This window comes from Drosophila ficusphila, unplaced genomic scaffold, assembly GCF_018152265.1.
Source record: "Drosophila ficusphila isolate 14025-0441.05 unplaced genomic scaffold, ASM1815226v1 contig_791, whole genome shotgun sequence".
In the NCBI taxonomy this organism is placed as follows: Eukaryota; Metazoa; Arthropoda; class Insecta; order Diptera; family Drosophilidae; genus Drosophila; species Drosophila ficusphila.
This window is the reverse complement of record NW_025064737.1, coordinates 16,225,040-16,238,153: the sequence shown is the minus strand read 5'-3', so window position 1 is coordinate 16,238,153 and position 13,114 is coordinate 16,225,040. Positions and strand designations below refer to the sequence as shown.

Genomic DNA, 13,114 nt, shown 5'->3' with positions numbered 1-13,114 from the left:
AAAAGGGAGGAAAATACAAGAGACGAGGAGGAAAAGGGGCAGACCGGCGATTTCATTTTGTTTGATTGTTTGATTTCTGCTCCGCGTCGTCGTGACCAACGTCCAGTGCATTTTGGCGCAGTCGGCTGAAGGGTCTCCGGCGTAGCCTCAAGACTTTCAGTGCGCCACGACCATTACGACGAGTAATGGAGCGGGGTAAACTGGAACTGGGAGCTGGTAACTGGGACTGAAGCTGGACTGAAGCTGGAAACTGAAACTGGAGTGGAGTGGAATGGAGTGGAGGACCTCGGCCAGCGCTGTTGATGATGAAAAACGCACTCGAATTAAAAGGTTTTGCTGAAAAAAAAAAAAAGCCGGGGGACCGGACATCAACCTGATCACGGGCGGGGTTGCAGCGCTTTGGGGGGTTGAACCACGAGTGGTTGCAAATGAATCAAATTAAAATATTTATGGGGATAATCTGTCACTTGAGCAAGTGAATTTTTGCGGAGTCAGTAAGGAGAAATTAACAAAGAAAATATATGACTCCTTTAACCCAATCTGTTGCAGTGCAGTTTTCAGCTTTAAGTAAAAGATCTAGGAAAATAAAGAAAATATTACTTAAGAAAGAAAAAATAAAATATCAATAAACTATTAATTCCTATTAATTTAACCCCAAGGCATTTAATCAAATTCAAAACTTAAAGAAAAGAGTATGTGAGAGTTAATAAGGTTGCTATCTTAAATTGTTTATTTAATATCCAAGCTCAAAACTTTGTACACAGTTTATTATTGTTTTACAATTTTAAATTATTAATCGAGATAAACTGGCTTTTGAAGAAGGGATTTAACTGAAGCCTTTTTAGATTAACCCCGAAAATAGGAATCTCCTGGCTGGAATCGGTTGCACCTCCACTGCAGTCTAACTGCAGTTATCCTGCGTGTGTGTGGAGGGGGTCAGGAGCGAAGGGGTCTCAGAAGGACCAGGACGAGTTGAGCCAGACAGCCAGCATATTGCAATTTCGCAAATCAAACAAAAGGCAGCCGCAGAAAAAAACACAACACTGGAGGAGGAGAAGGAGTAGGAGGTGGGGTTAAAGGCGCTCGACCAAAAGGACAATGCACAGGCCGAGGATGGCACAGGCTCGAGGACTCAGGAGGCATGACGCAGGACGCAGGACTCAGGACACAACTCGGCTAATATGCACTGCACATGCAGCGAGTCTTACGCGGAGCAGGAGAAAACCGGAGTTTGGGGGCTTTAAACTTTTTTCATGACTCTTGTTTCGGCAGTTTGTTTGCCCAGCAAATGCATCCAATGCAATTTTTCGGGCCGCAATGTAGACGCAAGTCCTTGCTGCAATCAACTTTGCCAGGAAGCCAGGGAACCAGCCACCAGAAACCAGAAGCCAGGATCCGGAAAATGGTGTGGGTTTTTTGGAGCAGTAGCGATGGTTAAGCGGACGCTTCGCAAGTCAATCAGTCAAAAAAAAAAAAATAGCTGGCATACAAAAAAAAAGTCCCAAGCCGGCTAAAGTCCTTATTATCCTTGCATGTTGCCGGAGAAAAAATGCAATATCGAATGCATTTGGAGCTGCAGCCACGCCCCTTTTCCCGCCCCGCCCCATCTATCAACTAAACGCACTGCAGCCGCAAAGAAATTGCGAAAATGAAAACAACAAAAAAAAAAAACAAACGGAGGGAAATTGGGAAATGGGAAGCGCGAGAGAGAGATTTTCAATTAAAAGGAATTGCTGCTCTATGTGGATTTTTGTGCTTATTAGCCAGCCTATCCGTCCTTACCCCCTCCCCCTTCCCCTTCCCCTCCCTCCCTTCCCCCTTTTCCTGGCCTAAAACCACTCAAAAGCCGTGCACATTTGGTAATCAATTTCTGTTGTTGCCGCCGTTGTTGTTCGGCGGCTGACTGACAATCTTTGCTAATAAGCTGCCCCCCAGGCGCCTCTTACACAGGATACAACTACACTTGGCAGAAAACTAGGGGGAAACTACAACAAAGATTATATAAGAGCTTGAGCAACTCGACATGTTAGCATACCAAATACCAGCATGCAAATACCTGTTTCCATTTAATAAGATATACAATTGCTTAATTTTAAACGAGAAATTATATAAAATGTTACAAAATATTATAGATGAAGTCTAACCCTAACCATTCAATTGTGAAAAATAAATAAAACACAATTTTAATAATCAACAATTAAACTATATGAGAATGATTTAATTTGAGATAAATAATATTTGAGGTATTTACCCACAAAAGAATTCTAAGAAGCTAAATTACTAAAGTACTCGTAATCCCTTGTAAAAGAACCTATTTTTTATTACTTTCTAAACCTCTTAAAAACTTTTCTCTGAGTGCAGCTCCACAGAGCACAGATGAGATGATGCACTTGCATTATGCAGATTTCAGATTTCTGAATTGCGCCGCCGAAATGCATTCTGTGCCAGGCACTTTTTCTGGGCCTCTAGGATTCTGTTGTTGCCGCCGCTTTTCAATTAGGCCAATCCAAGGCAAGCCAAGCCAACGCGATTCTGGTGAGGATGGAGACTCGGATTAGTTCCGTCATTATCTATTCCACATGTGGGCATTCCATGTAGAAGTGTCGCATTCGGAGGACCAAACTGCCGCATGGGCAAAATATTATTGACAATTCTTCGGGGCGAGTTCGAAACAATAGAGTGCGGAATGCAAATCCTTCAGTCAGCTAATATTGTTTATCCCTAAGCAGTGTTCGTTCGTTCTCCCCCTTTTTCCCGAGAAGGAACAAAGCCGAAAAACTATGCAAAAATATAACAAAAAAAGCGATTCTTCGCTTCTGCGACTGCAACTGCGACCAAATCGAAAGGAAAACTCTTTCACAATGGCAGGTAGTCATCACCGAGGACTCAGAATGAATGGAAGAATGAATGGATGAATGGGCCATCTAACTGCATAGCGGCGAGTCCTGCGATGCAAAGTAAGTGCAAAGGATTTGCCACGACCAAAGGGCTGAAGTGGCCGACAAATGATTGACGAAACTGCCCCGGGAAAACTGTGAGAAATTCAGCCGTTTTCTTGATGAAAACGCAAAAATCGGAGATTTCATCCCCGCCCCCTTTGACAGCTGAAAATTGTGATTCTTCTGCTTTTATTTATTGTCTGGGATTTATATGCCATTCCATTTCCCTCATTTGGTTGGCCATTGTTTGCTCCTTGATCGGAGGTTGAATTTGACACTTCCCAAGAAGGCATTGTTTGAACGGGTTAATTTGTGTATTTAGTTGAGAGGGCCAGCTGTTATTGAATATCGACGGTGAAACGAAAACCCAATTAATGTCCTAAGACATCGGTCGCATTTTGCGGCACGTTCGTCCTTCGTTTTGCACCTTTCGCGATGCGGCAAGAAGGACGCAAAAATGCAGATCACGGCCCAAGGAGTCATCTCTCCGGCAGTCGAAGTCGTAATCGATATGCACCCGCATTTGTCGGTCGAGATGCTGCCCTTTTCTCTGGTCCCAAATCTGGAGACCATAACTCATCGGGGCAATGTGCAAAAGTGCCTGTATCGCATATCCTGTGGCTGCTTTGTCTGCCGCATCTCCTTTTGTGCGGATCGAAGTCAGCTGCAGTTGCAATCTGTTTTTTCCGCATTCAGCACGATCAAATATTGCCGAAGAAGGAGATATCCTTCCTAGGATATACATATATAGCATCCCGATCAGGTGGCGCGTGTCCGCTGGTGGCCAACTGTGATTTGCTGCACTGAACCATAATGCGATTCATCTACTTTTGGGGCGTCAGCTGGTGTGCGTGCCACGTGTATCTGGCAGATACTTTTGCCACAGCCACAGCCGCAGCCAACTGCCTTATCGACTGCATGCCGAATTACCCGCTTTCTCATTAACATGCCACTTTGGCCTACTTGTCTTGGCTTCTTTGCTCCATCTAAATGCAAATGCCCTCAGAAATTCCCAAACACTTTCAATTGCGAGTCTCAAAGTCAAAAGAATAATGTTTATATTTCAAGAGAGCACTTAAAAAAAAAGTTACCAAAAAGTTGTTTTTTTATGAATTACAGAATTGTTATGTTTAAGAAGGTTTTTTTTTATTTATTTCACTTTTAATAAAAATACTTTTGTATCTTGGCCTCAAAACCTCTGAAATTTAAATAGACAAAGTTGCAGAAGCTAAGATTAATGTTTATGCAAGTGCATGGCCAAAAGCTTTTTAATTAAGCCCTGCCTTCAAGGAGGGCACCCCGAATCGGGAATCGAGGAGAAATCACAGAAAACTGTTATTATAATCATCGTCTACGTCTGCAAGCGGACTATCCAACCCAACCCATCTGGACCACCCCCTCGTTCTTGTCGCCTACTTTGTCATTATAATTTTTCCTTTCAGCCGGCCAAAGCGATGCCAAATGAAAGAAATTTTTGCGGGCCAAAAGAAATGCATTTTATTATTATTATTTGTTGTGGTGACTTTTTAATCATTCCCTACCAAACAAAGCGGTTGAACGGAGGTGGTTGGGGGATTCGTGGGATTCGGGGGAGGGGAAGGGGTTGTTGTTCAAGAAGTGGAACCACTGGCCGATTCTTATTGGTGCACCAATACCAATTCCACTCGGACAGCTCAGACAGATATGGCCATCGGCTACTCCCACACCGACGACGATACAGCTGATGACGACGAATGGGGAAGTCTCGAAAGTACAACCACCACCGCAAGAAAACCCACACCAATGAAGGAAACACAAACGAAGACGAACCCGAAGACCACTACAATGCCAAATTCGCCGCAAAGAAACGAGCGCACGAACTTAAATGCCGAAGACGAAATGACTCCCCTTCGCAGCCGTGACGTCACAAGTCAAGAAACGCTCAAGGAAACGACCTTCAGCGAATGAGTGTGCGAAATGGAAACGAACGAAGTGAGCGAAGGAAGAGCATGCGATGAGTGAAGATCAGTGAGAGGAGCAGCGTGAGAATAAGAAGAGCGCAACAAGACGCTCTTCACACTCTCCTGCAGTTAAAGAAATGAGTGAGAAGTTTGGGAAAAGAACAATTATGCAAAAACATATACGAAATACGAATCGAATATTATACATATTTGAATCGAAGATAAGATTTTAATTAAATTAAATTTTAATTTCAACTATAAAAATTTACTTAGTTTCTACGTTTGCGGACATTCACTATTTACTTTTCATTTAAAAAACAGAACAATGTTTTACAAATAAATAAATGACATTATGACATTGTTTCTAATATCAAAGTTAAGTTAGAATTTTTGTATTATAAATAACATTTCTTCTCAAAATTTGAAGTACGATTCGGAGTACCTATAATTATTTATACTAGATTTCTCTAAGTGTAGGCTCTCTTCCTCTCTTTCTCAGCAGCGTCTCAGACGTTTTCAAGACCTGTCTTTCGGATTGCGCTCCGTTCATTTCCACGACGCGCCTTGTATCTGAAAGTTCGCTCTCGCTGTATCGTTTTCGCTGTACGGATACGCCACACTTACTGGATATTGGGTACTGGATTAACGCTAATTCGTTTTTGATTGCCGCCCTTGGGGGATCACCAAGTGGACCGAGGCGTAAGTAAAGTGTGTAATTAAGCAAGCACGCGGTTGGGACTTCACTCTCTATACGCCATATCCACGTTTAGATAAGCTAGATTCGTCCCCGGGGACCAAAACCTTATCTTGCGCCGAGTGCTCATGTCTTCAGGGGGGCGTTCTTTAGCTCTCAATATAAGAGGCGTTTTATTAAGGTCAGCAAATGGATCATCTGTATGTATATCATCGCTGGCTTTGTTCAGTAAGTGTGTTAAACATAAGGCGGCAGACTTGGGGCGCCTGAAGTTCCCCAAAGTCGCCGATGACTCAGTGCAGATGGATAAACATCGGGTGAGGAAAAAGAACGGGTGAAGAAAGAACGACCCGAGAACCAGAATCAAAATAGAGGAAACACAAGGAGAGGCATTCGGGAAAAAAACAAGCTGAAGATCCCATGGGCAGAGAGAGCAACAACAACAACAACAACAACGAGAACAGGGCGAAAAGGGGGGAAAACGAGATGGGAGACCCGCACATGTTGTCATGTGTGTTTGTATATCTTGGGAAAAGTGGGGGCAACTCTAGGTGGGGTGCATTGAACTTGGTGGCAAAGGGGGGCGATCAAAAACCCACCAAGAGATCACAGATCACCAGTTCCCAGAATTAAAACCAAGCCAAGCCTGGTACTTGTTGTTGTTATGGCGAAATTTCCACAGATCTCGCTTGTTGTTATTGCGAAAAAGCAAAACAGAAGAAGGGGAAGATAGAGGGGAAACAACATAAGAGGAGCAGGCAAAAGTAATAAACACAAAGACCCAAAAGTGGCAGCTGCAATTCAAATATTTCACAAAAACTCCGAAACTCACACATACCAAAAGTGCGAGAGAGGGATACACACATACACACACTCAGGCAAGCAAAGGAGCAGAAAAAGGAAGCGAAGAGCCAGGCAAAAGGAGACGAGACAAAGGGCAACGCAGGGATGACGAGAAAGGCATCAAAACAAGTCAGCAGGATCAAGGACACGCAGGCACTCACACATTTGAAAAGGAGCAGGCAGAGAAAACCTGAAATGGTTACACAAACCCAAACCCAAAGAGCGAAATGCAAGCGAACGAGCGAGCGAAGAGAAAGGGCAGATTAAGGACCCGTTCCTTTTTAGTCCTACTTTATTCAGTACGTCCATAGGTAGGTAAAACCCATTAGGGTAGTTCACTCATAGGTAATAGCGTGTGTGCGTGTGTATGGGTAGAGATCGTCGGGACATGCAAAAAACTACGAAGAACAGAGAACTGAAGAAAATGCATTGTCAAAAGGGAGAGATTATTTTTTCAGGTCGATTGAAAATCCGTTGCTAGGGGACAGGGCAAATTACTTATTGCACAGTGGTGCAAGATCAAGTCAAAATTTATTGGATCATTAGTGGAATATCTGAGGCCGCAATACTTTATAACTCAAGATGGTTTTTTGCTTTCATTAAGGGATAAGGGTATGAATCATTAAATTATAACTGTAGAAATATTTAAAAAAGTTTTGATCAAATAGTTTACAGGAAAAATGTCATTCTGGGCATAAATTAACGTGCTATTAAAATATCATAAGATTAAAATACTGTTCCATTATAATTCAGTTTCTTGTTTTCAAAAATAATGGAATATTATAGAACGTTTGTATAAAAATACTATAGAATAGCTTTGGTGTAAGGGACTTTCTGTTTGTTGTATAATAAACATTTACATATGAAATAGTGATCCCAATACGACTACCGTAACCAATTTATAGTTTCTACTTAAACCCTATACAAAGTTCCCTGTTCCGATTACGACCTCTAATCGAATCATTCTTCTCTCCACCCAACAGAAGGCAGCTGCCACTCCTCACTTACGAAGGAAACCGAATACCACCAGCTGGGTCGAATCCTCGCCAGTCGCAAACAAGAACAACAGGGGCACACGATCGCATCGCAGGATCACAAAGGACTCGTGCCATTCGAGCCGAGGGGGTTGTTGGTGATAGCGCCTCCTGAAAGAAGTACCGACTCATGCGGTCGGGCGTCGAGACAAAGTGATCCTGCGGCAAGGAGCAGAGCAGGACGAGCCGCTTATCAGCCATGCATGCGATTCGGGGTGGCTGAGGGTTGCAAACACGCGTTCTTATCTTAAAGCTCGACCTTTTTCGGGAGGGTGACGAAATAGAGCAGATGTGCAAACAACGCCACCGATGACTGATGACGGATGACTGACGAAGCCCAGCAATTACACCTTGGAGGGAGGCGATAATTTCCCCCCGAGCGGAGCGACTCGTGCCCGGCACACTTGGAGATCCCGAACAGGAGCCACTCTCGCCTGGCCACTCAGATTCGGGCCCCAGATTCGCAGCTTCTAAATTCCCAGTATTAAAATGTCGGTGGACAACAGTCTCGGCATTCTCGACTTCAGTTTGGCTAACGAGAGTGAAAAGGCAGCGATGACAGTGGCAACTTTGTACAAAACTTCCGACAAGGAGAACGATCCAGATGCCCAGCTAAATGGTATTATCACCACCGGAGCAACAGCCCAACCAGCCACGCCCACTGCCGCAACTTCAGCCGCCCAACCGCCCACGAGCACTCCTTCAGCTGCCAAGGATGCGATCGATGGTGGTTGTTGCAGCAGCAACACGGATCCCAAGTTTCAGTCATATGTGAATGGGAATGGCAATGGCATCTACAAGATCATCAAGACTCTGGGAAAGGGGAACTTCGCGAAGGTCAAGCTGGCGATCCATGTGCCCACGGGCAGGGAGGTGGCCATCAAGGTGATCGACAAGACCCAACTGAACACGAGTGCTCGACAGAAACTCTACAGAGAGGTGAAGATCATGAAGCTGCTGAATCACCCGAACATCGTGAGACTCTTCCAAGTCATCGAATCGGAAAGGACGCTCTACTTGGTGATGGAGTACGCCAGTCGAGGAGAGCTCTTCGATCATCTGGTGAAGAACGGAAGGATGCGGGAGAGGGATGCCCGGGTGATATTCAGGCAACTAGTGTCCGCCATTCAGTATTGCCACAGCAAGTTCGTGGTCCATCGGGACCTAAAAGCAGAGAACCTGTTGCTGGATCAGCATATGAACATAAAGATAGCGGACTTTGGCTTTGGGAACACCTTCGATCCGAATGCCCAGCTGGAAACCTTTTGTGGAAGTCCTCCCTACGCAGCTCCTGAACTTTTCATGGGCAGAAAGTACACGGGACCCGAAGTGGATGCCTGGTCGCTGGGAGTGGTGCTGTACACCCTGGTTAGTGGATCTCTGCCCTTCGATGGCGGCACTCTGAAGGAACTGAGGGAGAGGGTTCTGCGTGGCAAGTACCGAGTGCCCTACTACATCTCCATGGATTGCGAGAACCTGATGCGAAAGTTCCTGGTCCTGAATCCCGTCAAGCGTACCTCCCTATCGGCAGTCATGTCGGACAAGTGGATTAATCTGGGTCACGAGGAGAGCGACAAATTGCGACCCTTTCGGGAGAAGCCGATGGAGCTGCAGGATGCCGCACGCTTCGATTTGCTGGTGAACATGGGTCACAAGCGGAGGGACGTGGAGCAGTCGGTGAAGGGCCAGCTGTTCGACGACATCTACTGCACCTACATGCTGCTGGGCGTGGCCAAACCACGATCCTCCACCCGCAACCCCAAAACGGAGGCTCTAGCCACAGGGGACATGAATACTCCGGCAGTCAGCAGTCCGCTTCCCAGCATCACCACACCCACTGTAACCATTGCCCAGGTGACCCTCGCCATGGATAAGAATCCGTCCAGCCATTCTGCTGCAGCCTCAAGTCGTCCTATTGCTCCTCGCCTGGCGAACGTTCCTGTCACGCCTACTTCAACGCCTCCTTCGGGACCTCCTGCCAAGCCCACCCGCCGAACTCCTGCAAGGACTCCAGCCCGCAAGCCCTCGAATCAAGGACGTCCGGAGCCCTCGAGTCTGCCGCACACTCCGCAGTCTAAAAGAGCCAGTTCAAATATGGATGTGAAGCCAACTCTGCTGAGTGCCCAGCGGCAGTTGGCCCAGAACCAAAAGTTGGCCGGCACCCCGCCCCGTTTTCAATACCCCGGCTCACAGACTCCAAACCAAGCTCAGGGATCCTCGAGAAGACCAACGACTCTTTACGAGAAGGCGGAACCTGCAGTCACGCCTCTTTTGGTGCCCAAATCCCCTGCCATCGGAGGACGACTCATGGAAAGGATTCCAGGAGCGGCGGCGGTGGAGAAGACTTCCGAGAAACCCTTCACGCGACACAATGTGGCACGGGCCACTTTTCACTTTGGCCAGGCGCGCAGTGGAAAACGAGGTGGAGGATCGGGAAGTGGAGCAGGTGGGGAGGAGGATAACTACCAGACGCCACCCTTATCCGCTGACGACACCAAGCCCGCCTCCAGAGTGGGTTTCTTCTCCAAACTCACAGCTCGCTTTGGCAGAAGGGTGATCCACCTGAACGAAAAGGATGCCACCGAGCAGCGCAAGAACCTCACCAAATAGAAGAGATCCTTTGAATTGGAGCCCTTAAGCGATCGAAAAAGTTGTGCAGCAAGTGATATAGCAGTCCCTGCCAGGAAATTCAATTGATTTTTGGGTCCGACTGGTAATTCTAGAAGTTCGTCTAACTAGTGTGCGGCGAACGCTTTGCTTGAATTCAACGAAAAATTAGCTCCACCAGAAATGACAGCAGCAAACACAAACAAAACATCCGACAAGGAGAACGACCCGGATCCCCAACCACCGCGCAGAATTGTAACCGCCAGAACCACGGCCCGCCCAGCCAAGTGTGCTGATGCCACGCCCACTCTGGCAGCTGGACAGGATGTGGGCGCAGGTGGCAGCAGTGGCAGCAACAGCAGCAGCTCGGATCTCATGTTCCAGTCGTACGTGAATGGAAATGGCAACGGAGTGTACAGGATCAGCAAGACGATTGGCAAGGGCAACTTCGCGAAGGTCAAGCTGGCGATCCATGTGCCCACGGGCAGGGAGGTGGCCATCAAGGTGATCGACAAGACCCAGCTGAACACGAGTGCCAGGCAGAAGCTATATAGAGAGGTGAAGATCATGAAGCAGCTGAATCACCCGAACATAATAAGGCTCTTCCAAGTAATCGAGTCGGAAAGATCTCTCTACTTGGTGATGGAGTACGCCAGTCGAGGAGAGCTCTTCGATCATCTGGTGAAGAATGGCAGGATGCGGGAGAGGGATGCCCAGATAATCTTCCGGCAATTGGTGTCCGCCATTCAGTATTGCCACAGCAAGTCCATTGTGCATCGCGATCTCAAGGCGGAGAACTTACTGCTGGATCGGAATATGAACATAAAGATCGCGGACTTCGGCTTCAGCAACACTTTTGATCCGAACTCCCAGCTGGAAACCTTCTGCGGAAGTCCTCCCTATGCAGCTCCTGAACTTTTCAGGGGAAAGAAGTACGCTGGTCCTGAGGTGGATTCCTGGTCACTGGGAGTTGTACTTTATACCCTTGTTAGTGGTTCCCTGCCTTTCGATGGCGTAACCCTCAAGGAACTGCGAGAACGAGTCCTGCGTGGGAAGTATCGAGTGCCCTACTACGTTTCCTTGGACTGCGAGATCCTGATGAGGAAGTTCCTGGTCCTGAATCCCGCCCAGCGTACCACATTATCTGCAGTGATGTCGGATAAGTGGATTAACCTGGGTCACGATGAAAACAGCAAGTTGCGACCCTTCCAGGAGAAACCTCTGAAACTGCAGGATAACGATCGCATAGAACTGCTGGTTAGCATGGGCCACAAGCTAAAGGATGTGGAGAAATCCCTCAAGGATCAGAGGTTCGACGACATCTACTGCACTTATATGCTGTTGGGTGTGGAAAAGCCTGGCTCACTGAAACGCAGCGCCAAATCAATATCTTCTTCGCTGGACAGATCGATCTCCTCGCCAGCCAGCAGTCGGACTCCCACTGCCAATGGACCCAACGTTACCATTGCTCAGGTGAAGCTTACACTGGACAAGAAGACACCCGCATCTAGTCGACCCATAGCCCCTCGTTTGGCGAATGTCCTGATTACGCCCACTGCGACGCCTTCTCCCGAAGGGCAACCCAAATTCATCCGTCGCATTCCCGTTCGCAAGGCAAGCTATTCTCTGAGTGGACAAGGACAACCCGAGCCACAAACGGCGCTGCCCAAAAGGATAATGCCTGCCGAAGTCCCCAGTCAACCGCAAACAGCGCTGCCCAAAAGGGGAACCCCCTCCACCAAGGATGTGAAGCCAACCCTGCTGAGTGCCCAGCGCCAGTTGACCCAAATCCAGAAGTTGGCCAGCACTCCACCCCGCTTCCAGCCACCAGGAACCCAGACCCCAAGTCCAGTTAAAGGATCCTCGAAAAGAACCTCCACCTTTTACGTTAAAACTGAACCAACGATCACTCCTCCGTTGGTTCCCAAATTGCCTGCCAAATTCCAAACTCCACCGCTATCCGCAGAAGTCAACAAACGGAATTCGACAGGAGGCTTCTTTTCCAAGTTGTCCGTACGCTTCGGTCGAAGGACTCTCAATCAGGGCGAGAAGGATGCCGCTGATCCTCGCAGGAGCATCACCAAATAGCTGGTGAAGTGGGAAAACCACAAGTATTTTAAAACGGACGATCTATTTTGAGACCAGCTGGTGTTTTTAATGAAAACGACTGAAATTAACTAACAAATAAAAAAATAAATAAATGTTAATGAATATGATTTGTGTTGCGAGCTGAGGTGATTGTTCTGAACTGATCTTGAAACTTGACTGTCCACAAAACCATTAAAATAATTTAAGACGATCGCTTTATCTTTTTAGTATTAACGTTTGATGTGTTTGAATTAAGTTAAGAAATTTTAATTAGTTTAAATTTAGATGAGGAATGTTTTAAAGTCTGGGATAATAAAATAAGAATTTTTAAAGAGAATAAAAGAAGCAAAATAAAATTAAGTCCACCAATTATCTATTTAGTGTGTTATGAATTAAAAATAATTTACTCCATTCGCTCATTTAATTAAATTTTCTTTCTTTTGCTATGATTTTAAACTGACAACTAAACAATGTCTCCTATAAACAATTGATTCGCCACGACTTTCACTGGCTGAAAAACTGCGAGGTGCGTGAACGATCACCGAGAAATAAAGGAACATACTCGTATAACATTAGCCAATTGGCTGGAACATTGAAAGGGTAGCAGCAACAATTTGGGCTTGCGTGTCGCCTCGGCATTAAATGGAGCGGAGTTCGCGGGATTGGGAAGGGGGTTGGGAACCAAAATGCTTCATGGGGCGGAGGTTCCTCCGAGCAACACGAAACCGCAATCATTTTGCACTTTTCGAGGCAACAACAGCCCGAATAACTTAACTGCACAGGTTAGTGTTTAAGGTTTTTTGAAGGGGTAGAAGGGGCAGGGGGAGGGGTGGTAATTTGAAGGCGTCGAGCGGCGGAAGGAAAAGGCGTTCTCAGGCGAACATAACAATATCCGGAAAGAAACCAATAAACGGGAAATTCCGCAGAAGGGCCGCCGACTATGTCTTTTTTCGGTGGGAACCGAGTTGG

General features: G+C 46.5%; 3 protein-coding genes across 5 annotated transcripts in view; 2 read left to right on the top strand and 1 right to left on the bottom strand.

The window, feature by feature from the left end:
- Positions 1 to 13,114, bottom strand: part of LOC108092017 (homeobox protein prospero) — a 53,587-nt gene that overhangs the window by 28,980 nt on the left and 11,493 nt on the right. The window lies entirely within an intron of this gene.
- On the top strand, positions 5,344 to 10,068 carry LOC108092018 (serine/threonine-protein kinase MARK2-like). The gene is made up of 2 exons (XM_043209096.1): positions 5,344 to 5,578; positions 7,400 to 10,068. The coding sequence occupies exon 2, from the start codon at positions 7,940 to 7,942 to the stop codon at positions 10,058 to 10,060; it is 2,121 nt and encodes a 706-aa protein (XP_043065031.1). The 5' UTR covers positions 5,344 to 5,578; positions 7,400 to 7,939; the 3' UTR covers positions 10,061 to 10,068.
- LOC108092019 (MAP/microtubule affinity-regulating kinase 3-like) lies at positions 10,234 to 12,268 on the top strand. Its single transcript, XM_043209097.1, has one exon. It carries the CDS (start codon positions 10,241 to 10,243, stop codon positions 12,143 to 12,145), a length of 1,905 nt encoding a protein of 634 aa, XP_043065032.1. The 5' UTR covers positions 10,234 to 10,240; the 3' UTR covers positions 12,146 to 12,268.

Excerpts from the sequence above, each read along its gene's own strand:
- LOC108092018 (XM_043209096.1), top strand. The coding sequence starts at position 7,940 with ATGTCGGTGGACAACAGTCTCGGCATTCTCGACTTCAGTTTGGCTAAC.
- LOC108092019 (XM_043209097.1), top strand. The coding sequence starts at position 10,241 with ATGACAGCAGCAAACACAAACAAAACATCCGACAAGGAGAACGACCCG.